Genomic DNA, 26,234 nt, shown 5'->3' on the forward strand with positions numbered 1-26,234 from the left:
TGGAGTAAATTTGCAATTCTGAAGTTTACCTTAGAACTACAGTTACCTAGTAAGCTTATTTACCTAGTGAGGTATGTTGTGTCTAGACAAGACAGTAGAGACACAAGGCGAGGAAGCCGAAAGGGCACGCGTCAACTCACGCAGGCTTGTTTAGGTCTGAAACAGGATTCGTAATGAATGCTATAAAGAAAAGTACGTAGCTGCTAGAATACTTAACTTTATTCCATCTTTTGTATACAGCATTCTTGATGATACAAGTGACTCTATCTTGAAATGGTTAATGGCGCCTTGCTAGGTCGTAGACATGGACTTAGCTGAAGGCTGTTCTAACTGTCTCTCGGCAAATGAGAGAAAGGCTTCGTCAGTGTAGTCGCTAGCAAAGTCGTCGTACAACTGGGGCGAGTGCTAGTCCGTCTCACGAGACCTGCCGTGTGGTGGCGCTCGGTCTGCGATCACTGACAGTGGCGACACGCGGGTCCGACATGTACTAATGGACCGCGGCCGATTTAAAGCTACCACCTAGCAAGTGTGGTGTCTGGCGGTGACACCACAAGGTAATTGTAGACAGAAAATAAATTCCAGAGTGAAAAACATGAAATTTATTTTAGGAGTTGGAATCAGAGAGCATTATTACATACTAGACTACTCCAGCAGCTTCAAGTAACAGTTATAATGTGTGCTCACTGACAGAAAGCTATTGCAAATATTAAAGAACCTGATACTTTTTTAACTGCTTTCGTAATTTTGTAATAAAAATAAATATGCCTATTGAAAAGCAAGTTTCAGTAAATAAATTTTCTCTTGTTTATTTCCTGGTATCATTTTCACCTTTTTTTGTCAGGTGCTCGTGTTGGAGTGTCTGGCTGTCTACTGGAACTGCAAGACCAGATCCTTCCCAGATAGTGCGGGTGACCATAAAGCGCTGCTGACGGAGTTCCAGGATAGCATCTGCTCGAAGGAAAAGGCTCCACAGGGCTTCAGTTACAGTAAGTTTATGTTCAGGTCTGTAGTATGCTTGCTGCCCCTGTTTTTGCTCCCTTTGCTAGTGGTTCTATTGCCTGAATTCTTTTATATGGGAGTAGTGACATTTTACAAGTACCACATTAAAAATAATGGAAGGAATACTTTGTGTGTGATGTAGTCAGTAGTGAGACTTCAGAGAAACCAAATTGTCTTGCTGTTTGTGTGAGTAAGAGGTTTACAGGAAAAAAGATAAAAATGGAGTTCCAAAATGATACTTCCTTGAACTGCATTCATTCACAAATAGATTTCTTGTGTGGGATGTTCTGTGCCACCTTGTTCCATTAAATACAATGTGATGAATTTGCCGAGACTGTTTTATTGTGGGACTTATTGCTAGTAAAGGTCACAAATGATGCAGATCAGAAAGTTAGTAAGAAATTTTTGCACATAAATTTCTACTGTTTTTTTCCAGGCAGTTGCCATTATTTCCAAGACATTCTTGGCACTGTGTGATGAGCGCTTTAAACTAGTTGCATAGAATAAATAATTCAAGTTTCAACTATTTCACTATCTCATTGTTGAACTGTGAGCCACGTACTAAAGTATTAGGAAGACGTGATAGAATCAGAGATGTGGTCAGAGTTCAGAGGGAAAGTGGTGGAGAAGTAGCCTCTCAGTTCCAAATCATCTGAACAAAATATCTGCGATTTGAGTCCTTCAGTGCCCTATCGAGGTCTTCTTCTCTCCCATCTCATCTTCATCATCTGCTTCCTTCTCACTGACCATAATATTGTCTTAAAGTTTGTATTCCCTGTATAGATACCTATCTTTCACATGATTGTAAGGCCTTGCATTTATACTCTAGTCTCTCTTCTTTGCAATTTTGCGCTTTCTGTTGATCTATTCTAGCTACCTGTATCGCTTTTTGTTGATTAAATTTTGTATCCCAGGAGTTATAGATGACTTTTTAACTGCACTTTTTCTTTTTGTCTGTTTCATATCTCATCCCCTTTGTCTTTTATTGTATTTTTTAACCTGTTCATTCAGTGTGGTGAAGTCCGCCCCGGTAGCTGAGTGGTCAGCGCGACAGACTGTCAATCCTAAGGGCCCGGGTTCGATTCCCGGCTGGGTCGGAGATTTTCTCCGCTCAGGGACTGGGTGTTGTGTTGTCCTAATCATCATCATCATTTCATCTCCATTGACGCGCAAGCCGCCGAAGTGGCGTCAAATCGAAAGACTTGCACTAGGCAAGCGGTCTACCCGACGGGAGGTCCTCATCACACGCCATTATTATTGTTGTTGTTGTTGTTGTTGTTGTTGTTGTTGTTGTTGTGGTCTTCAGTCCTGAGACTGGCTTGATGCAGCTCCCCACGCCACTCTATCCTGTGCAAGCCTCTTCATCTCCCAGTACCTACTGCAACCTACATCCTTCTGAATCTGCTTAGTGTATGCATCTCTTGGTCTCCCCCTACGATTTTTACCCTCCACGCTGCCCTCCAATACTAAATTGGTGATCCCTTGATGCCTCAGAACGTGTCCTACCAACCGATCCCTTCTTCTGGTCAAGTTGTGCCACAAACTCCTCTTCTCCCCAATTTATTATTATTAGTGTAGTGAAATAGTGAAGACTGTTGAGGATCATCAAGGCCAGTGGTAGCTACCATGGTCTAGGTGTACTGGATGTTCCAGATGTTCCAACTTTTCATGGTGGGCAGTAGGAGTTTCAAAAGTTTTTCATTTGTTTTTCATAAAATTTTGACATAAGAAGTACTTGTTAAGAATTATTATTATTATTATTATTATTATTATTATTATTATATGTTTTAACTTAGCATAAACCTGTGTTACAAAATTTTATAAAGTAAAGTTACTTTCCTATTACATAAATCACCTTTACTGTGGAAGCTGTGGGCAGTTAGAAAATTTTGCCACTAACAGAGATACAAAAGTGAATGGTATGTAAAAAAAAAAAGGTTGACTATCCCTGTAACAATATTGTGAAAAGGAAAGTTGCTACTCAATGTACAGCGGAAATGCTGAGTCGCAGATAGGCACAACAAAAGAAGACTGTTACAAATAATAGCTTTCAGCCAGTAAAGCCTTAGTCAGTATTAGACGGCAAACACACACATACACACTCATGCAAACACAACTCACACACACAACTGCAGTCTCGGGCAACAGTTGCCTGAGACTGCAGTCTCTCTCTCTCTCTCTCTCTCTCTCTCTCTCTCTCTCCGTGTGTGTGTGTGTGTGTGTGTGTGTGTGTGTGTGTGTGTGTGTGTGTGTGTGTGTGTGTGTGCCGTCTAATTCTGATGAAGGACTTACTGGCTGAAAGCTATTATTTGTGACAGTTTTCTTTTGTTGTGCTTATCTGCGATTCAGCATTTCTGATACATGGTGAGTAGCAGCTTTCCTTTTCACAGTATTGTTACTTTCCATCCTGGATTTTCCACTGCTTTGGCTATTCCTGTTCTAGACAAAAAACAAGCTGCAGTAGAAGTTTTTTGATAACTCGCAAGACAAAAATTTGTGATGGAGGGCTGTATAGGATATGGAAGTGTATGTTGAAGACCCATCAAGACACCAGTAATTTTCAAATAACTTGTATAATTGTAAGACAGATATTTGGAAAACTAATTGTGTACTTGGAACATTTCTAGGGGCTGATAAGGACTCTGGTTATAATTGGTCGATTGTGAGTGCCAGATAAAAAATAAAAGAAATTACGTACAGATGGGAAATAAAAAATCTTGGACTTCAGTGAACTGGAAGAAGCAGAGGTTGTTCAGAGTTTCAAATGGAGTGTTAGGGAACAATTGGTTGAAATGGGGAAAGAAATACAGTAGAAGAAAAGTTCAATAATATTTTGAATTTTTTTTAAACACGGCTGCAGCAATGGCATAAGGGATTGCTCGTACAATTGAGTGGAGCGTATACCCACACAGTAGTGTGGCCGTTACCCCAGTGTGGGTGAGACTGCCGATGTCTGCAGTGCTGGCAATGCAGCTGCTTCTCCCGGGTTTGGGTATGCTCCTGCATAGACGGTGGAATCACTGCACGCTACTTGTCATCTTACTTTAATTATAATGATTTGACTACAATGCGTGTGGCAGAAATGTAGCACAGTTTAACAACACTTCATAGGTAATAGAGATTCAAAACAGTCACTCTTAGGAAAGACACTGAAACTAGTTAGCTGTACTGTGTGTGGTTCAGTCACTAGCCACCATATTACTGTTAATATCTGAGCATACGATAATTAGTGGGGATGAAATTATTGTAGCTCACCGTGCTCTGAAATTTTAAAAGTAGAGCTTGTATGTAAAACAGAAATTTCTCAGTGAGTTAACTACACATTTGATGTAACTGAAATGTAAATTACCATTGATAATAAGTTGTAGCTTGAAACTAAGTTGCAAATAGGAAGGATATGAAAGTAACTGTTTCCTTCTGTATATAAAAGGAAGTGTCCCGACTGATTCCCTGACTCGTCACCACGCAGCCCAAACCGCTAGTGATCGAAACTTGAAACTGGGTGTTGATATTACACTGGAGGCATCATTTAAGAAGGGATATTTCAAAATTCCACCCATAACAGGGTGAAGTAGGGGACTGATTTTTCGAAAATATGTCACTGTTAAGGCAATTTTGAAGCTAGAACTACGAAAGTTTGAATTTGGTTTCTTGGCCAGAAATAAATGTCTTGTCATCTTTGGAAATTCAACCATTGAGGGGGTGAAATAGTGGGTGAAAAGTTTTTGAAAATAAATCATTATTAAAGAACTATTAAAGAATTTTTAAAACTACATCTATAATCTATGAAAATTGGTATTTGACTTCTCAGCTAGAAATAAAAAAGAGTTTGTGTTTTTGGAAATTCATCCCATAAGGGGATAAAATTTATGAAAATATTTTGTTATATTTAAAATTTTAAAGCTAAATCTTCTCAGGTACAAATAAAGACGTTGCAAGGGGCGAAAATTTCCATTGCAGTATCACCGTAAGAATTGAAATGGGAGGGCTAACAAAAACCTCAGACCCCAGCTATTGGAATTGCTTATTGGTCTGAAGCAGATTCGGAAAAGACCATTCTTCTATGGTCATAATTAATGTTAAAAGTTTAGAACATGTTGCAATTTGTGAACTAAATCAAAGAAAGCTGTTTAACAGTCACCAAGACCCATTGGCTTTGTCAAGTTTGTGTAGAAAAAGAAACAGCTCTTTAATGTATTAATTTTTCAGTATGCATAATACATGTTTATAAAATTATTTTTATTGTAACAACTATGCAACACAAGTGAAGCAGTGGGCACTGAGCTAGTTAAGTTTAAGAGTGATACCACAGCACTTTGATATGTTTCAACTGTGTACTGATTTTACCATACCTCTGTTCAATGGCTACAAGCTTGGCAGCATTTCAGATATAATTTTTAGATGTGAAGTAACACAATAACTGTGTTTCCAGTGTTGGGACCAATAAATTCATCAGCAAAGTTACGTATCAACCCTAAGCCCGAACAGGATGGCTCCAACTTCAGTATACCGAAGATGCTGCTGGACTTTGCTCTGGAGAAGCTGTCAGTAGGTGAGTTCCTGCCACATGTTCTTTTTTGTGGGTATATTTTGGTGGTGTCCAATGAAAAACACATGTTTATTGTAACCAAACTATACAATAAAATGCTTTTTTAATGAATCTCTGGAGACCCAAATATTTTTCTCTGTAAATAGAGGTTTTCCTTAAATGGGGGTTTTGCCAGAGTGCATGGAATGAGTGATCCTGAATTATAAATCAAGCATATTGAGATGATACAAGAGCTGCTTAATTACAAAATTAGCAATTTTGTGTGGTTCATATTTAATTACAGTAAGTATACAATTATTACACTTCTCACAGAACACATTCTTCACTTTTTTTTTTTTTATAAATTAGTAGGTTACATTTATTTTGTCTTTCCAGCATATTGTAGTGATAGAAATTGATGCTCCGTCTGTTGATATTAGTTAAAATTGATTCCTCTTTCGTAAAAGAGGAAAATAAATTCCTAAATTCCTTGATCAGGAACAGTGGGACTTGATGGAATGCATTTCTTCTTCTTCATCTTCATTGTCGTCACCTTCATTGTTACTGCCAGCTCGTACTTTTCATTTTTCATAAGCATTTCACTGGCATAAATCTTGGATATAGAAGTCAGGATGTCATCATCACAACAAACAATGCCCTGAAATGTTGCATTTAATAAATATAAGTTTTGCTACTCCATCCTTCGTATTCAACGACATTGTCTTCAACAGCAACTGACCTGCCACATCTAGGCTTTCTGAAACAATTTGAAACAGTTTGTTGTGGTACAGAATTCCAGGCAACTACAAACGTGTGTAGCCTGTAAATGCTGAATCTCATCACTTCCTTCCTCTCAGAGAATGAAATTGACTATTACACACATGCTACTCTGTATCTGGATTTAACTGTGCCATTTAGAGAAAGGACACAGCATTCATATTCTTCAGAAATTACATTTTCTTACGATTCATAGGGCATAGGTCAGTAATAAGTACAATTTTTTCCTGCTGCACCCATTGTAGCATCTAAACACCTGAAAATGTTGTTGCCGACATCTCCAGGGGCTACTGTTGTACAAAGTAGAGTTTCTATGTTTCGGAAACACCTGGTTGATTGATAGTGGCAGCAACTTTTCACTTCCATCAGTGTTTACACTCAATAGGTTCATCATCCTTTCTTTACTTTTTTTAACCCCGTGGCATTTTTCTCCCGTAACAGAATATGATTTTGCAGAAAGTTTTGCCAGTTTCATTAGTTTCAAAATATGTATGGCATTATAACCCCGTATCAGTCATAGCAATTTGATGTTCTTCCACTTGTTCACACTTTCTGTGACCAGAGCCTCATTTTTTCCACTTAAAATTTGAAATGACAGTTTGATGTTTTTATAAAAGCAATTCACCCAGTGCTTCGATCCACTAAAAATTTCACTGCTGATCTTCAGAGCTGTTTCACAAGCCTGCTCTTGCATATGTTTCTGCTAATAGAAATTATTCTACTTCTTAGCCTTTGAAACTGCACCACAGGAATTGTTAGCTTCATCACTTGAGAATGCTTCCTTATTTTTGAATATGCCGCACATGTAGATGGTGCAAAATTGTATTTCTTTGCCATGTTGGGAAGATTCGTAAAAAAGATTGTCATCATCAGGTTTTGCTGTACTGTAAGTTTTCTACATTCAAAGCGGGTAACTCCACAAAGGTAAAATTAATTACATCAACACTCTAGTAATGAAACAAAAATACTTACTGTGCTTCGTACTTGTAGGCTCTGTGATTGTGATATCAGATCATGTGATGTAAGTTGAATGGAAATTGATTTCCGATTCTTTCAATGCACCTGTTGGTACTGCTAAAAGGGAAGTTGACTTATTGACTATTATCCCAGATCACGTAAGAAACAGATTGCCCGATCGCTTGGTCTAGCAGGCAACCCTTGTCAGGGAACTGCCACCAGGCGGCAACAGCGTCACACCCTTACTTCTGGAATCAACCACTAGATGGCACTCTGTTCTGTGAAATATGTGGCAACATCGGCCAAATGTGTGCAGCTTTCCACTATTTGGCATCTGAAGTACAGCTGTTTCTGACATACCGGTGGTAGTGGATCGAGTCGTCATACCGAGGACCTAAGAGTATATCAACTGTGGAAGGAGTAGACGAACAAATCCTCAGCTAAAAATGTTCAGATTTCCCGTCAAAGATAAAGAAAGGTTACGCGAGTGGATTTTGAATTCAGGTAAATCAATAAATCAGTTAAGAGTAAGAATTAATAAAGAGCCATAAGCATTCGATCCTATTTAAATTTTGTCTATGTTATATTCAATATAACGTGGCAGCCCTTCCTGTACAAGAATCAAATCATATAATTTTTAAATGGAACCTTTGCTGCGATTTGGACTTTTTAAAACTGTTTATTCACTTCACTATCGTAATTTTGGGTGTAGAGGCATTTTTGTGTGCAATGTGAAAACCGAAACCAATATAACATATGGATAACAAAATGCAAAGCATAGTGTGGTAACATTTGGTAAACAATTTAAGAAGCGTTACCTTACAAGACCTTTCCCTTGGTACTTGAAAATGGCTCTAGAGCTGAAATCGCAACAGTGAAATAAATGAATAATAGCCGTCATCTAACTGCTAGATCATCGGTCCCTCTAAATCCTGGTATATACTAGAGCGAAAGAGTGTAAAACATCGTTTACACTGCTGCAAACGAGTATTCATAGATAATTTGCCAATGTTCACTGCCATTCGTTTATACTTGTGAACAAGTGTTTATACTGGAATGAAGGGAGGAGAATAGAAGAGAACGAGCATAACATGCAAACTATGGACGCTGCCTATTTTAATTTTTTTAAATCTCTGCGCTAATAATCCTCTCACAGCTTTCACTTGAAAACAACACTACTTATAGTAACAGGTCTGCACGAGTGCGGATATCCTCGGTAATAACTGTGTCTGTTGCGAATATTTGCGGGTTATCTTTAAACTGTACAAAGTTGACACCGCCAAAATATGCTCGAGAAACACGCTTTCACTTGTATATTACCGTGTTTGCAGCCCCCTTTCAACAACAATCCAAAATTCATCATTTTGAGCCACTCTTACATCATTTACGATAAGTTACATGCAAAGTAAAAGAATTTAAATTTGAAATGACTGTCACTGAAATATGTCCAGCCTTAATTCGCATCATAACCGAGTGCTGATTTTGAAAACTTTCTAGTGTTAAAGACGAAAGGATGTGGGTTTTAAGGGAGAGGGTAAGGAGTCATTCCAATCCCGGGAGTGGAAAGACTTACCTTAGGGGGAAAAAAGGACAGGTATACACTCGCGCGCGCACACACACCCATATCCAACCACACGTACACAGACACAAGCAGACATTTGTAAAGGCAAAGAGATTCGGCAGATATGTTAGTCGAGGCAGAAGTGCAGGGGCAAAGACGTTGTTGAAAGACAGGTGAGGTATGAGCGGCGGCAACTTGAAATTAGCGGAGGTTGAGGCCTGGCGGATAACGAGAAGAGAGGATATACTGAAGGGCAAGTTCCCATCTCCGGAGTTCTGACAGGTTGGTGTTAGTGGGAAGTATCCAGATAACCCGGACGGTGTAACACTGTGCCAAAATGTGCTGGCCGTGCACCAAGGCATGTTTAGCCACAGGGTGATCCTCATTACCAACAAACACTGTCTGCCTGTGTCCGTTCATGCGAATGGACAGTTTGTTGCTGGTCATTCCCACATAGAAGGCTTCACAGTGTAGGCAGGTCAGTTGGTAAATCACGTGGGTGCTTTCACACGTGGCTCTGCCTTTGATCGTGTACACCTTCCGGGTTACAGGACTGGAATAGGTGGTGGTGGTGGGAGGGTGCATGGGACAGGTTTTACACCGGGGGCAGTTACAAGGGTAGGAGCCAGAGAGTAGGGAAGGTGGTTTGGGGATTTCATAGGGATATCCCTTTCGTCTTTCCCTCTCCTTCCCTCTTTCCTGACGAAGCAACCGTTGGTTGCGAAAGCTTGAATTTTGTGTGTATGATTGTGTTTGTTTGTGTGTCTATCGACCTGCCAGCGCTTTCGTATGGTAAGTCACATCATCTTTGTTTTTAGATATATTTTTCCTGCGTGGAATGTTTCCCTCTATTATATTCATACCCAAAATTATTAGGGTTTTTTAGACAACTGCATAACTAGGGTAAAGATGTACGTTAAAGCAATTAATTAAAATTTGGACCAGTAACAGGACTGCAATCTGGGTCTCCTGCTTCCTAGACAGATGTGCTAACTGCTGTAATCTCTGGCACTGTTGCTACCATAGTTACACGGATTCCCTAGTATGTCTCCCTACCTCATACAGATTCCAATTCACACCTCAGCCCATTGCTAGTCCTCTTATAAACTTGCATCCGTATTGACGAGGCTGTCCAGTATTGGAATAGTGTGTTAGCAATGAGTGAAATGGAGTTAATCCTGCCTGTGCCTCAGGCATAGGGCATACAGTTTATGCCCCTGAGACATGGTGAGTTTCACCTTTATCTACGATAATGGTGTAGGCTGAAGTAATGAATTAAAATTCGTACCTGTGCTGGGTGGAGATGTGAACTGGAATTTGTATGAGGAATGGAGATGCACTACGGTAATCCGTGAAACTGTGGTAACTGCAGTGCCAGAGTGGCACAATGATTAGCAAATCCGCCTAGTAAGCAGGGACCTGGATTCGAATCCCGGTGCTGGTACAAATTTTAACTTGGTGCTTCAGCCTACACGATTATTGTAGATAAAGATGAGACTCAATGTCTTAGAAACCTTAGCTGCATTTTATTAACTACTTGGCTTTTTTTTTGGATGTTGGGGAATGTAGTTTGCTTGCCATTGTCCAGAATGGAAGGTGGAGAAGACGATTCTGTCAGGGGTGATTGGGAATTACAAGTACAATAAAATAATTCTGTGTTTATTGGAGTGAGAATGTTTGAAATGGGACCTCCAAAAAAAGACGGGCTACGCTGACAAGGACACCGCACAGTAATTGGATGTTTGTATTGTTTCTATTTATGTTACGTGAAGTTCAGAATTCAAATATTTGTCACCCAAAGCAGTTTGATACAACTCTCAAAAATTCTTGAGAAAATTGAAGATTTCCAATAGCATTTACATCACCACAGCCAGAACTGTTTTTTCAGTGGGCTACTTAGTTCTGGGCTTGTCTGAGTGAGCATAAGGGTTGTGATTATGTGACATGTGGAAGTTTGTCAGTCCTGAACACATGCTTGGATAGCCAAAGTGGTTAAGGTGAGCACTCGCAATAAGCAGGAAAATCTGAGTTCAAGTCCCGGTCTGGCACAAATTTTCATGTGTGGCAAACAGCTGACATTAACGCATAGTTGCAGAATGTGAATCTATTTTGTAAAATTTCGCTTTGGTTATGGTATTTTATTGTATGTTTTCATATGTTCTCACTATAAAATGTGTGTACATGTTTAGTGTTCTTACGTCTTTTGTCTAAATATGTTAGTACTACTTTTTCCACAGATTGAGGCACAAAAAACTTTTCTTGACAATTTCTTGTAACCTTAGTTGTTAGTGTTTGTGGTAATGAGTGGGACAAATTTTGTTTTGGAAATTTTCATATCATATTCTAGACTAAAAGTAGATGCATCAAATATTTTTTACCAACATTTGAAATTATCACTAACTGGCAATGCTGTAAGTAGGAGAGGTGACCTTGAACTGCCTAGTTTCATGAAGACCACTGTAACACGTAAATTTGCATTAAGTACTGCCCAGCTTCTCAGTTTTTGAAATGTTTTTTCTTGCTGTTGCCAGCCTGGATTTTATATGCTCTCTACTTTAGCAGTTGTCTGTCATTTTGCTACCAAAATAGCAGAACTCACCTATTATTTTCAGTGTCTTATTTCATGATTTTATTCCCTCAGCATCACCTGACTTAATTCAGCTAAATTCCCCTTGTTTCACTTTTGCTGATGCTCATATTATAACCTATTTTCAAGACACTATCTGCTTCATTCGACCGATCGTCCAAATCCTTTGCTGTCTCTGACAGAATTACAGTGTCAGTGGCAAGCCTCAAAATTTTTATTTCTTCTCTCTGAAATTTTGCGCACTTTCCAAATTACTCTTCAGTTGATTGTGGGTGGGGTCTTTTTAGCACTTGTTCGATATACATATTGAATAACAATACTATGGATAGACTGCAATCCTGTCTTAGTCCCTTCATGATTACTGTTTGCCTTGTATGCCCTTTGACTTTATAACTGTGGTCTGGTTGTAAATGACCTTTCATTCCCTATATTTTTATCCTACTACCTCCATTATTTTGTAATGAGTTTTTAGTGTTTATCAGGCATATATTGTCAGGTATGGTATGTATATCTGTTTCTGTCAAAGTGGAACATGCATCAGTAAACAGCAATGATTGTTCAGTGCTAAATTGAAATACATCTTAAAATTAATGATTGAAACTGTCGTTCTTAGGATGGAGAACGGTTGACGCACTTTTAACTGTGTGCCTACTGTTGCAGGTGTCAGCAAAGAGCAGTACCAAGACTTGATTGAGCTTCTGGAGTCCATGGACCGCATGAACCGTGCTGCCCAATACCGGAAGTATCGCCCCCATTTGAGTTCCTATCGAGGCCACTACAAGCAATGGTGAATTTTCCATTACTTTTCTTGTAGTTGTGATGAATTATTTTGTTCGCATGCAAATGTTTCTTATTGCAGAAATGGAACCTACATAAGGTGTTAAACTTTATCATTTTGGGCTGGATACTTAAAGCTCACTACTTCACATTCATTTAGTAATGAAACAGTTACAGGTCATTACATCGAGCAAAATGCAACTTCTGGTTTTACCCATTCCAAGATACGTATTTTAGCACAATTGTTCCAGTGTAAGTTGGTTATATGATTATGTAGATTCAAATTTGGTTATGTGACATAATGAGTTAGTTGGTGTTGATATACTTTTTCTACAGCTTGCCATTTGCATGGTTTGTGCAAGCAAATTGTTACTAAAATTTTATTTGATTGGTTGCTTTTTAGGGATCTGTGCCTCAGTTGCTAAAAACGGATCTATTATAGAATCACTTAGTCTGTCTGTCCTTCTGTTAAGACACCTTTTACTCAGAGACCGGTAGATATATCAACTTGAAATTTGTCATATTCTAAGGTTTATGGTTCCTTGGCAGTTTATAAAATTGAAGCTTCCAAGTCAGTGCTGTGAAAAGATATAGCCATTTGTCACATTTTTTTGGCATTGTCAGACTTACTCATCAAACCTGTTGGGTACTACCTGTTGACCTAGAATCATGAAATTTGACAAGAAGCAAGAGTTCATAGTACAATAAAAAAATTATGAAAATTGCTAATTTGTAAGTATATCAATAATTTTTTTGTTGCTATTTGTTGTCTGTCTTTGTGTGTTTGTCCATCTGTACACGTAATGAGACTTTTTTCCTTAGCATTGGGTAGAGGTACCAATTTGAAATTTGTCAGATACTGCAGTATTCGGTCCATTGGTGGTATACATATTTCTAGTTTGCAAGTCTATGCAGTCAAAAGCTATGGACGTACAAGACACACATTTTGATACTCACAACCTCAGTCATCAGAACCTATAAAGAAACTATCTGTATAAAGTGGTCTAGCAGTAAAGTATGTCTGGAAACAGAGAGGTCAAGGGATCAACTCTCGGTTGGATTACAGATTTTTCAGTCTTTGTTTTTGCCCAGCTTTCACCTCTCAGTGGTGCGAGGAGTCTCCAGAAACAATACGTGGTTTGAATTTCACACTGAAGTCCCATATGGACAGGTATACATCATGTTTCTGTGCATAGGTGGCACAAAAACAATACAGTAATGTACACGATTACATCCATTAGCCAACACAAAAGCTGCCATATCATGGTATAGGCACACCTATTAAGGTGTGACCAAAGATCTTTAGAACCTATCTACGGATGCTCAGTAACATTAAGTAAGCTAATGGCACAATATTCACTGATATATTATGATCGTTATTCTCACATGTATTATATTACTAAAAGTAGTGGATCAAAACTCAAAAATCGTGTCATGCTTCACATAATATTAGAAATTACAGTATGAAGTCCAAACTACAAAAAATTATGTTGGGCCTTTTAATGAGATGTGCCAGTCAATCTAAAAAATACAACAATACTGATGTAGTAACAAATAAATCATGTGATATATTAGCACCAATAACAGATTGTACACATGAGCTACATTGATTCTCTTTCTTTTTTTTCTTTTTTGTTATAGCTTTTATACAATGTTATAATAAAACTGAAAAACCATAGTTAGATTACACCATATCAGTACAATATGTTACAGTGTGGATGTTTGAATGTGCAGGTGTTATGTGAAGGAGACGAGACTTACTTTGGACTGCCTTTATGGACCAACTAAATTACAGTCCAACTTAATGTGAAAGGGAAGTATTAGGTACAGTTTTGAGGAAGGTAGTGTTATACATACAAATGTAACATTCATTGTCACATAATGGTTGTAAGTAATGTGACCTTACACAGTAACCATGGAATACCACAATATGGCTTCCCACACCGTATTCCACTCTTGGATTGCAAATTCTCCCAGAAGTTGGAAACAGTGTGAAACGTGACCGAACCACCAAATTACTTTCTTCCATTGCACCATTGTCCAGGTATCAAGGCTTCAACACCACGTTTTCCTGTTACGGGGATTTGCATCTCTGATGAATAGTTTTGGTATTCACCTTACCCTGCAATTCTGTGCTTATGAAGCTCTCTTTGTGGTGTTTTAATGCTGAAAGAGTTTGCGAATTGGGCATTCAATTCTTCAGTGACTTTTGCAACTGTTGTCCTCGTACCTTTTGTCACAGTCCTGTTCATTGACCATCCGTCATGATACCAAACACGCAGTTTTGTTCACGTTGTGACTTAGTGGAGATTTTTTCATTCTCTCTGTATGTGCTGTAGATCTTTATAATTATTGTTGAAACATACAACACTTCAGCTACACTGATTACAGAAGCACCTCACTATAGAGCACCAATAATTTTTCCCACATTTGAGGATACTTAGCTCTGACATAATGCATTCACAACTACATGAACACCGTTATGGCCACCTTTGACATTGTAATGTATTGAGGACATCGCACAGGTACCATTCATGGTCAAATATACCATTGCTAGTTGCAGGTGTAGCTAGCATCTTCATTTACCCTATTTACTCCATTACTCAGTAAATGAAGCAGGCAAAAGGGAATACAAACGTCTCAAAAATGAGATCGACAGAAAGTGCAAAATGGCTAAGCAGGGATGGCTAGAGGACAAATGTAAGGATGTAGAGGCTTGTCTCACTAGGGGTAAGATAGATACTGCCTACAGGAAAATTAAAGAGACCTTTGGAGAGAAGAGAACCACTTGTATGAATATCAAGAGCTCAGATGGCTACCCAGTTCTAAGCAAAGAAGGGAAGGCAGAAAGGTGGAAGGAGTATATAGAGGGTTTATACAAGGGCGATGTACTTGAGGACAATATTATGGAAATGGAAGAGGATGTAGATGAAGATGAAATGGGAGATAAGATACTGCGTGAAGAGTTTGACAGAGCACTGAAAGACCTGAGTCGAAACAAGGCCCCGGGAGTAGACAACATTCCATTAGAGCTACTGATGGCCTTGGGAGAGCCAGTCATGACAAAACTCTACAATCTGGTGAGCAAGATGTATGAGACAGGCGAAATACCCTCAGACTTCAAGAAGAATATAATAATTCCAATATCAAAGAAAGCAGGTGTTGACAGATGTGAAAATTACCGAACTATCAGTGTAATAAGTCACAGCTGCAAAATACTAACGCGAATTCTTTACAGACGAATGGAAAAACTGGTAGAAGCGGACCTCGGGGAAGATCAGTTTGGATTCCGTAGAAATGTTGGAACACGTGAGGCAATACTAACCTTACGACTTATCTTAGAAGAAAGATTAAGAAAAGGCAAACCTACGTTTCTAGCATTTGTAGACTTAGAGAAAGCTTTTGACAACGTTAACTGGAATACTCTCTTTCAAATTATGAAGGTGGCAGGGGTAAAATACAGGGAGCGAAAGGCTATTTACAATTTGTACAGAAACCAGATGGCAGTTATAAGAGTAGAGGGGCATGAAAGGGAAGCAGTGGTTGGCAAAGGAGTGAGACAGGGTTGCAGCCTCTCCCCGATGTTATTCAATCTGTATATTGAGCAAGCAGTAAAGGAAACAAAAGAAAAATTCGGAGTAGGTATTAAAATTCATGGAGAAGAAGTAAAAACTTTGAGGTTCGCCGATGACATTGTAATTCTGTCAGAGACAGCAAAGGACTTGGAAGAGCAGTTGAACGAAATGGACAGTGTCTTGAAAGGAGGATATAAGATGAACATCAACAAAAGCAAAACGAGGATAATGGAATGTAGTCAAATTTAATCGGGTGATGCTGAGGGGATTAGATTAGGAAATGAGACACTTAAAGTAGTAAAGGAGTTTTGCTATTTAGGGAGTAAAATAACTGATGATGGTCGAAGTAGAGAGGATATAAAATGTAGACTGGCAATGGCAAGGAAATCGTTTCTGAAGAAGAGAAATTTGTTAACATCGAGTATAGATTTAAGTGTCAGGAAGTCGTTTCTGAAAGTATTTGTATGGAGTGTAGCCATGTATGGAAGTGAAACATGGACGATAACCAGTTTGGACAAGAAGAGAATAGAAGCTTTCGAAATGTGGTGCTACAGAAGAATCCTGAAGATAAGGTGGGTAGATCACGTAACTAATGAGGAGGTATTGAATAGGGTTGGGGAGAAGAGGAGTTTGTGGCACAACTTGACTAGAAGAAGGGATCAGTTGGTAGGACATGTTTTGAGGCATCAAGGGATCACAAATTTAGCATTGGAGGGCAGCGTGGAGGGTAAAAATCGTAGAGGGAGACCAAGAGATCAATACACTAAGCAGGTTCAGAAGGATGTAGGTTGCAGTAGGTACTGGGAGATGAAGAAGCTTGCACAGGATAGAGTAGCATGGAGAGCTGCATCAAACCAGTCTCAGGACTGAAGACCACAACAACAACAAACAAGTCTCTCTCTCTCTCTCTCTCTCTCTCTCTCTCTCTCTCTCTCCCCCCCCCCCTCCCTCTCCCCCTCTCCACCTCCCCCTCCCCCTCTCCACCTCCCCCTCCCCCCACCCTGCCCCCCCTCTTCAAATTCGTCACTCGAAAACTACGGGGTCAACTTATGTTAGCATATTAAACTATTGCCGCTGTGATCAATGTTTTTACATTGTTTAATAGATTGATATAGGGATTTTCTTACAAATACAGTTGGAGCTTGGGCTATTGAAATTACATGCAGATTTATTTTGAAGAATTCTGAAGAATAGCTAGGGCAAACGATACTCGCGCACAAAAAGTTCAAAATTTTGCGATATGCCAGTGCTCTGTACAGTATTGAATTTGCTCAAACGAGCAAGTGACATTTGTACTCACATGATGCTGCTGCAAGGGATATGCGAGAAACTATCGACTAGCCACCACGACAGTCTGTTGCTCTGCTTAAAATTTGACAGTTTTGTGAAGTACAGAAAAACATAAAATTTATTGCTATAATCTTACAAACTCTTGTTCTATTTGAACAGATTTGCAATAAAAGTTCTTATACATGTGTGGATACTGTACACAAACATTTATGGTGCTGTTTAAGTAGAGTTAACATTGAAAGGCGAGCATGTTGTCCTTCAAAAAAATGTTAGTTGATTCTGGATGCAAGGTAATATTTTATTTGATTATAAGATACTATAATGACTTACCAAGCGGTTTGCAAATGAGAAATTTGGTCACTGCTCCAATATCAAAATACTGGGTAACATATTACCACCTTTTAATCAGCTTTAGAACAAGATGGTGACAGTTAGGTGCAGATGAAACAAGAGAGAAAATTAACCCAAAATTAAATGTGTGTGAAAAAAAAAATCGTATTAAACTGACTGTAATTGTCGTTATGAGAATAAATTACAGTGGCAAGACCCTTCGTGGAGATAGTACTGACAGACATCACTAGATCACAAGACATTGCCTGAGCTCATTTGAATTGAATTTAAGATTGGACAAATACACAACAATGGCATACATTTCTGCAGGAGATGGTAAAAGCCTAGACAGGGTCCAGTGGCATACCTACAAGTACGTTTCCTGCAACAATGTCATTGATGCTCACCGAGGTTTATGACTAGAATTAAAGAAGGTGTGTTAACTGCTGGTTCTGCGCAGCCAATGATGGAGCGGTTGCCAGCCGATATGTGTGGAAGCAACAGACATTCTCACGTCAGTATAAGAGTGGAATATGGTATGTATTCAGGAAAAAACATTTGCGGTCTCAGGTGACAGTGTAGATATAAGTGTCATAACTGTTCTATTAGGATGATGGTGATGATTAAAAGTAGTGACTCCGTGGCAGGCAGACTTAGTAAGCAAAAAAGGTAGATAAGATAAAAAGTAATGTAAACCATTTCTTTTTGTTTGTTTTATTTCTTCTTGTATTATAAAAATGTAGAAAATTATTAAATGCCTTAGTTTAAAATAGATATAATGCTTTTGACACTGTTGATTGGAATACTCTTTTTCAAATTCTGAAGGAAGCAGGGGTAAAATACAGGGAGCAAAAGGCTATTTACAATTGTACAGAAACCAGATGGCAGTTATAAGAGTCAAGGGACATGAAAGGGAAGCAGTGGTTGGGAAGGGAGTGAGACAGGGTTGTAGCCTATCCCTGATGCTATTCAATCTGTATATTGAGCAAGCAGTAAAGTAAACAAAAGAAAAATTCGGAGTAGGTATTAAAATCCATGGAGAAGAAATAAAATCTTTGAGGTTTGCCGATGACATTGTAATTCTGTCAGAGACAACAAAGGACTTGGAAGAGCAATTGAACGGAGTGGACAGTGTCTTGAAAGGAGGATACAAGATGAACATCAACAAAAACAAAACGAGGATAATGGAATGTAGTGGAATAAAGTTGGGTGATGCTGAGGAAATTAGATTAGAAAATGAGACACTTAAAGTAGTAAAGGAGTTTTGCTATTTGGGGAACAAAATAACTGATGATGGTCAAAGTAGAGAGGATATAAAATGTAGACTGGCAATTGCAAGGAAAGCGTTTCAGAAGAAGAGGAATTTGTTAACTTAGAGTATAGATTTAAGTGTCAGGAAGTCGTTTCTGAAAGTATTTGTATGGAGTGTAGCCATGTATGGAAGTGAAACGTGGATGATAAATAGTTTGGACAAGAAGAGAATAGAAGCTTTTGAAATGTGGTGCTACAGAAGAATTCTGAAGATTATATGGGTGTATCACATAACTAATGAGGAGGTATTGAATAGAATTGGGGAGAAGAGAAATTTGTGGCACAACTTGACTAGAAGGGATCGGTTGGTAGGATATGTTCTGAGGCATCAAGGGATCACCAATTTAGTATTGGAGGGCAGCGTGGAGGGTAAAAATCGCAGAGGGAGACCAAGAGGTGAATACACTAAACAGATTCAGAAGGATGTAGGTTGCAGTTGGTACTGCGAGATGATGAAGCTTGCACAGGATAGAGTAGCATGAAGAGCTGCATCAAACCAGTCTCTGGACTGAAGACCACAGCGACACCAACATAATGCAATTTTTTTTCTTTTTTTAAAACAAACGGGAGTCATCTTATACTCTGATAAATACAGTATGTTTGAGCACGTATTTTCTACGATCCAACTTTTGTAAACTGAAAATTGTATAAAGTTGTGCCTCATTGTATTGGTTTTCCCTTATTAGTCACATTCAAAACGAGTAGTAGCTTTCGAGCCGTCGCGGATCTGACACTTCGGCTTGTTGACAGGTGGAAATTTGCGTACCAGTGTGTGCTCGAGGAAGAAGTGCGGCGGCGGCGCCGTAATTGGAACTGGGAGCACATGAAGGCACATCGGACGATGTGCAGGCAGTATGCCGAGCTCTACAAGGCGAAGCTCACCAAGGGCTCCAAGCTGCCCACCGACCAGCAGGCGGCGCTCGACCGCTGCGAGAAGGAGCTCGAACTCACCAACATCGTCATCATCCGCCAGAGGGTCGAGGTGGAGGTACGTGCACCGGATGGCATCTCTCTCAACTTTTTTAGCTTTCTAATGGTGGTGGTAGCTGCACGATATGGCCTCTTGTGGTACAGAATTGTCTGCATAGGTGCGTTATGATGTACACAGAAACAGTGTGTTGACGAACTGATGTGTGACACGATTAGATACTACAAAATATAGTAAGTGTTGTGTACATAGTTCCGCGTAGTCGGCGAGTACACAACTTTCCCACTAGAGTGCGCCCCACTAAGCACAACAGCGCGGGCGCAGCGCTCGTCCGTCTCCGCACTACGAGATGGCGCTGCCTTAGAGACGGACCAAATTCTGCTTCCGCCGATCCACGTATTAATATGTAACGCAGCCAATGAGATTGCTGCTAACGTAGAACATTTTCTCCTTGCGGATCACACTCGCGCAGTGATACCTGAACGCGCGAGGTATTATAACGAGTGTACAGACCCCCGATTAGTCAATCTGCATTAGTCTGTACCAGTCTAAAGTCAAGTTTCAGTCTGTACCTAATAAGATTATTATATTCCTGTACAATCTGCTACTCTAAGCATGCAAGTGGCATTTCTATCGTCCGACGTAACGGCAGAAGATAAACACGCCACAATAAGACCACGAGACATATTGCTGACACTCGCCTACTTAATTAGAGCGACAGGTCAAATAATCTGATGGTGTGTGTACCGAAGGTCTTACAGTACGCACACCACAGTAAGTATGCAGAATTCTTATTTTTAGTGCAGGATTTAGATAATGAATACAAAGTTAGAAGTGTGTATTTTTGTTGACTGTTAAGCTTTAACTTATGTTATTCTATATTATAATTTTTTTTGTATGAAATACAGAGTTAATGGAATTGTATAATGTAAGTGGATAGATAAAAATATCTAATCACCAAGTGTTGGCAAGAGAACACACCTATTATAGTTACTATGTATGCGAGCTTTTGGAGCCGACGGCTCCTTCTGGCGGAAGGGCTGAAGGGGAAGGAAGAGGGGTGAAGGAGAAGGACTGATGAGGTTCAAGAAAAGGGGTAGAGTTCGGAAAAGTCACCCAGAATCCCAGGTCAGTGGAGACTTACTCGACGGGATGAGAAGGAAAGACTGATTGTTGTGGACTGCACCAAAGGTTTGTAAACCCGAGAGCTTAAAGGCGGAAGATAGGGTAATAAGCAAGAAAGAGATTACTGCTAAAACATTGTGCACAAATTAATAAGAGCAAAAAGCTAAGTGCATTGTATGTGATACAGATACGTGTCAGGAAATTAAAGATGTAGAAAACTAAAAGGGGGTGAAGAAAGGAATAGTCAGTGTGGAAAAATGCTGAGATAGAGAAATTATGAACAGCTACTGTTAATTCTGTTTTCTGTTACATTTCTCTGTGCTCCACGCATTGATCCACTATAGGTGAGTGGTTGCTGTTCCCTAATTTTATACACCTCTTCAGTAAATGTGAGTCAACTTCATTATTTTAATACTTGGGTCACATTGACTGTAGCTCGACGATAAGGAATCGTAAAAAGATTTGTGTCCGTGACAGATGTCGTTAATCCCAGGGTACCTCGTTAGCATATTGTGCTACGTACAATCGAAGACTTTGCTAAGGAAAGAGAATGTACCAATGGCAGTGAACACAGGTTGACTTACAAAAGTTACTCTGCTACTGTTAAGAACACACTATGCAGCAGAATGAAACTTAAATTTCATTCTCTCTCTTTGTCCTCGCAGGCAGAGCGAATTTTGGCAGCAAAGAAGCAGGCTCAGAAGCAGCAGAGCTGGTTTGGCGGTTTCAGCTGGTGGGGGAGCAGTCCCAAACTCGAAGAGGACACACTGTCTGCGGCAGCCATCGGTAAGCTTATTCTCTCGGTCTGGCGTGCACTCTCATTTTTGTTGTGTCTGCACAGGTCTGTGATTGAGAGATTTGTGGCAGTCTTCAAAAGTGATAAGTCTCCTCAGAAATAATTACACACTGGGGCTCCATCGACACCCCCTTTGTGTTGTTATTCGTTATTGTGTTGCCTGTAGCTACTGACGCTTTCAGATTGCAACCTACATCCATTTGAACCTGTATATCATAGTCAAGTTTTGGCCTCCCTCTAAATTCTCCCTCCTGCCTCCCCCATCTCCATAATTCCGTCCCTTACTAAACCCATCGATTCCTCGATGGCTTAGAATATGACGTACCAACTGATCTCCTCTCCTAATCGGGTTCTGAAATAAAGTTCTGTTCTTCCCAGTTCAGTTCACTACTTTTTCATTAGTTTGTTTGATCTGCTCATCAACCTTCTGCATTTGTCTGGGGCACCGTATTTTAAAAACTTCTGTACTGTTCTTGTCTGAACTTCTTGCCTTCCATGTTTTACTTCTGTACAGGGCTACACTCTCAACAAATACCTTCGAAAAAGACTCCCTAATACTCAAATTTATGTTAACATTTCGAGAAACACTTTGAAAATTTTGGGCCCAGGGAACCAGCCTTTATGCCGTTATTTCAAATATTACTGTTATATTGGTGTTTAATGTATCTTGAATGGTTGTGCACAATGAAAATGACCAAGCTTCAAGGTTTATTTTTCGTTTTTATTTTAGTTGTTTGATAGATTACAAAATTTACAATAGTGATGACAGCAAATATAATTTTTTCTCCTTTAAAAAAAAAATGTTTGGCACGAGTTATTCAGCAATTTCACACTTAATTGGTTTTTATATGGAGAAGCCTGAGCTTTTCTGGCATGCAGAGAGGTGTGTTGCGGCCAGGGCAATACTAGTTTGTTCCTTTCCTGCTCCTTTTGCCACTAATTTGTCTCATCTCACCTGAAAAAAAATCTAGGCTTCTTATGTTGGATCTGCTTCATCATCATATTCATCTCTAAAAAAGAGATAAAGACAAACAAAGCAGAACTAAACCATAATTACTGTAGCCTCTAACTTCTCTGTGTTTGGCAACCACAATACTTGTTTATCTTGGCACTGAGTGTAGTTTATTTATGTATTTACTTATTTATTTATTAATTTAACGTGACCTGACCAGGGCTATCAAGCCATCTCTTACATTGGAGCAGCGTTTCACACATACAGGACATTTTTACATCATAGTTACCTAAGAAATAATAATTTTAATATGAGAAATAGGGTTAAATGATTTGAGTTTCTTTTGTGACACTATGAGTAAATAATACTATGAACTAATAAAGTTAATACTGGCAGTACTTGTACTATTGCTGCTGCCACAAACAGTGATTGTATACGTACTGAAGGAGAAAATATGTTGTTTTTTTTTTTTTTTTTTTTTTTTTTTTTTTTTTTTTTTTTGTGTTATTGGGTACTTACAAAGAAAACAAAAGAAAACAAAACATAGTCGATAAAGTAAAAACATACAATGTTTGTTAAACTTCCTGGTAGATTAAAACTGTGTGTCGGACCAAGACTCGAACTCAGGACCTTTGCCTTTTGTGGGTAAGTGCTCTACCAACTGAGCTACCCAAGCATGACTCACGACCCACCCTCACAACTTCAATTCTGCCAGTACCTTGTCTCCTACCTTCCAGACTTAACAGAAGCTCTTCTGCGAATCTTGCAGAACTAGCACTTCTGGAAGAAAAGATATTGCGGACACGTGGCCTAGCCACAGCCTGGGGGTGTTTCTAGAATGAGATTTTGTATCTGCAGCAGAGTGTGCACTGACATGAAACTTCTTGGTAGATTAAAATTGTGTGCTGGACCAAGACTTGAAGCCGGGACGTTAGCCTTTCGCAGGGAAGAGCACTTGCCTGTGTAAGGCAAAGGTCTCTAATTAAAGTCTCGGTCCAGCACACAGTTTTAACCCTAGGACACCTAAGAGGGGGGGGGGGGGGGGGTGGTTCGTTGAACCCACAATTTTTTTTATGTCCCCTGCTTTTGCCCAAGTAACTTTCATACTACATATTCCCTTTGAGTTATTGTTTGTTGGCTCTTTTATGAAACATTAGTGTCAATATATTTTATAGAAAATTCCTGCTTTGAAAGAAAAATAAACTTATTATGGGTCCAACAACCCCCCCCCCCCCCCTTGGGCTTCTCTGCTATAAAAAATTTCCTTTAGTAGGATTTCGTCTCTCTCATCTCTACAACAATGCAAGTTAGTTTCTTGTTGGTTAGTATTCCTGATATTCACAACAATCGGTTTACTTTCAGAGGAAGTGATTGTTGATGTCAGTCAGCTGTTATTTAACTTGTAAACTTGCAGTGAGTTAGAGCAGTTCCCTACTGTTCACACCCAGACTTAGAAATGACTAAAAGAATATGTGACTCATCTTTAGAAGGAGTTCTGAATGAAATTTTAGATGTAGATTCTGACTTGGGGAGTGAAAGTGAATATGAGGATGGTGTTATGGAGTACGATTCAGATCGGAAAAGTGATGTGGATGTTAGAGAAGATGAAGATAGTGCAGCTTCAGGCAGTGACCATCAGGATGTTATTGTGGCCAAGTCTGGAAGAAGGTACGTAACCACACAGCCTAGAAATTCCTCGGAGGTCTGTTGCTAATATAGTAAGAGAGCAGGCAGAAGTAACTCGAGCTGGTGTTTGCCATTCACATGGAGAAGCCTTGAAGTTACTTCTTATGCCTGACATCATGGATGTTATAGTAAAACATTCAAATGAAGGGGCAGTTAGGCAAAATGTTACATTGTCTAATGAGAAGGAATTGTATGCCTTTATTGGAATCCTGTTACTTATGGGGGCAAATAAGGACAATTCTGTCAGTGTACATGATCTTCGGTCAGACCTAATGGGTCGGCCAGTTTACAAGGGTATTATGGCAAGAGAACGTTTCGAGGAACTTGTTGCAATCGTAAGGTTTGATGACAAAAGTACCTGCCAGCTAGGAAGGGAAGCAGACAAGTTTACAGCAATCCGTGATGTTTTCAACAAAGTGAATGATAGGTATCGACTACTGTATAAACCAGGGGTCCACCTCACCATTGATGAGATGCTCATCTTGTTTAGAGGGCGCTGCCCCTTCAAAGTATTTATGAAGGATAAACCGGGCAAATATGGCATCCTTACACACATATGTCCGATGCAGTTGACAGATACATCTTGAATATGGAACCCTATGCAGGTAATGTTCAGAATTTGTCGAAAGAAGAACGGGCTTCAGCAGCTGTCGTCAAACGTCTGGTAGCACCTGTGAAAAATACTGGTCAAAATATTACTACAGACCGATACTACACATCGGTGGATTTGGCAGAAGAGTTATACAAAGACTACAAAGTTACTGTAGTACGAACTCTACAGTCAAACAGGGAGCATATTCGAGACATACTGAAGAACACGTCAAATCGAGAGCTATATTCATCAGTGTTCTTGTTCACACACCCATCAACACGTAGGCCTCCAGTAACTTTGGTGTCCTACATAGCAGAAACGAAGCCAAGTAAAAACTTACTGATGTTGTCAACAATGCAGCAAGATAAAGGCACTGTTGGAGGAGAGAAGAATAAAACCGAGATAAATGCATATTATAATTCCAATAAAGGTGAAATTGATACCATTGATCAACTGGCGCATATGTACACCTGAAAGAGGGGAACAAAGATGTGGCCTCTATCTGTATTTTACTCTCTCATCGACACTTGTGCTATCAATGCAACCACCTTATTCATCCAGCAACATCCAAGATGGAATGAAAGAAACACAACAAACGGAAACTTTATCTTCTGCATGCTGGGATGGAACTAGTGAAATCTCAGGTAGAAGAAAGAAGTGCCAATGCAAGAGGGTTATCTAACCAAATTGTTCAAACAATGGAGATTATTCTACAAAATAAAATCAAAGAAGTAACAACAGAAGCACGTCAGCCTACTGCAGGGAAAGGTTGGTGCCATGTTTGTGTAAGAAAAGCTACAACAAAGAAGCAGAAGTACAGCAAAACAGTATTGTGGACAGTGTCATAAACATGTGTGCAACACACATTCAGAAAAAATTGTGAAGTGTGTCTCTTGCCGTGAAGTTGAGGACTCAGAGTAGTCTATTGTATATGAACACATCTGTATTTTTTATTGTAATATGTCAATTTTTTATTCACTCAATCCAATATTTATAACAATTAACATTTATAAACCGATGCCTTAGTTAAAATACATAAACCATTTTTGGGCGTCCTAGAGTTAATATGCCGGAAGTTTCATATCGGTGCACACTCCCTTGCAGAGTGAAAATCTCATTCTGGATACCATGTTTGTTGTTTGATATATAGGATGTATCAAAAAGAATCATCCAATTTGGCATGTCTGTATTTGTGAAACTAATAAACATATACAACGGATTTTGTTTTTTGGTGAAGGAAAACTCAAAAAGGTTTCTTTCATACCTTTATATAGGTGTTCAGCATGTCCATCTTGAGATGCAGGGCATATGCCAATGCGGTATTCAAATTGTTCCCACACTGCAGTGAACATGCTTTGAGTTACAGCTTCCACAGCTGCTGTTATTCGATGTCTCATTTCATTCTTAGTTGATGGTAATGGAGGTACATAAACAGTCTTTTATAAACCCCCACAAGAAATACA

At 39.3% G+C, this 26,234-nt stretch overlaps 1 protein-coding gene across 1 annotated transcript in view; it reads left to right on the top strand.

The window, feature by feature from the left end:
* The window catches only part of LOC126215376 (intermembrane lipid transfer protein Vps13), a 442,186-nt gene that overhangs the window by 11,022 nt on the left and 404,930 nt on the right, over nt 1–26,234 (top strand). The window contains exons 5-9 of the mRNA XM_049942070.1: nt 842–986; nt 5,432–5,551; nt 12,070–12,196; nt 19,443–19,680; nt 21,411–21,531. Coding sequence (XP_049798027.1) covers nt 842–986; nt 5,432–5,551; nt 12,070–12,196; nt 19,443–19,680; nt 21,411–21,531 — 751 coding nt within the window. The remainder of the gene's footprint in view (nt 1–841; nt 987–5,431; nt 5,552–12,069; nt 12,197–19,442; nt 19,681–21,410; nt 21,532–26,234) is intronic.

The sequence above is a fragment of the Schistocerca nitens genome, chromosome 12 (assembly GCF_023898315.1).
Source record: "Schistocerca nitens isolate TAMUIC-IGC-003100 chromosome 12, iqSchNite1.1, whole genome shotgun sequence".
In the NCBI taxonomy this organism is placed as follows: Eukaryota; Metazoa; Arthropoda; class Insecta; order Orthoptera; family Acrididae; genus Schistocerca; species Schistocerca nitens.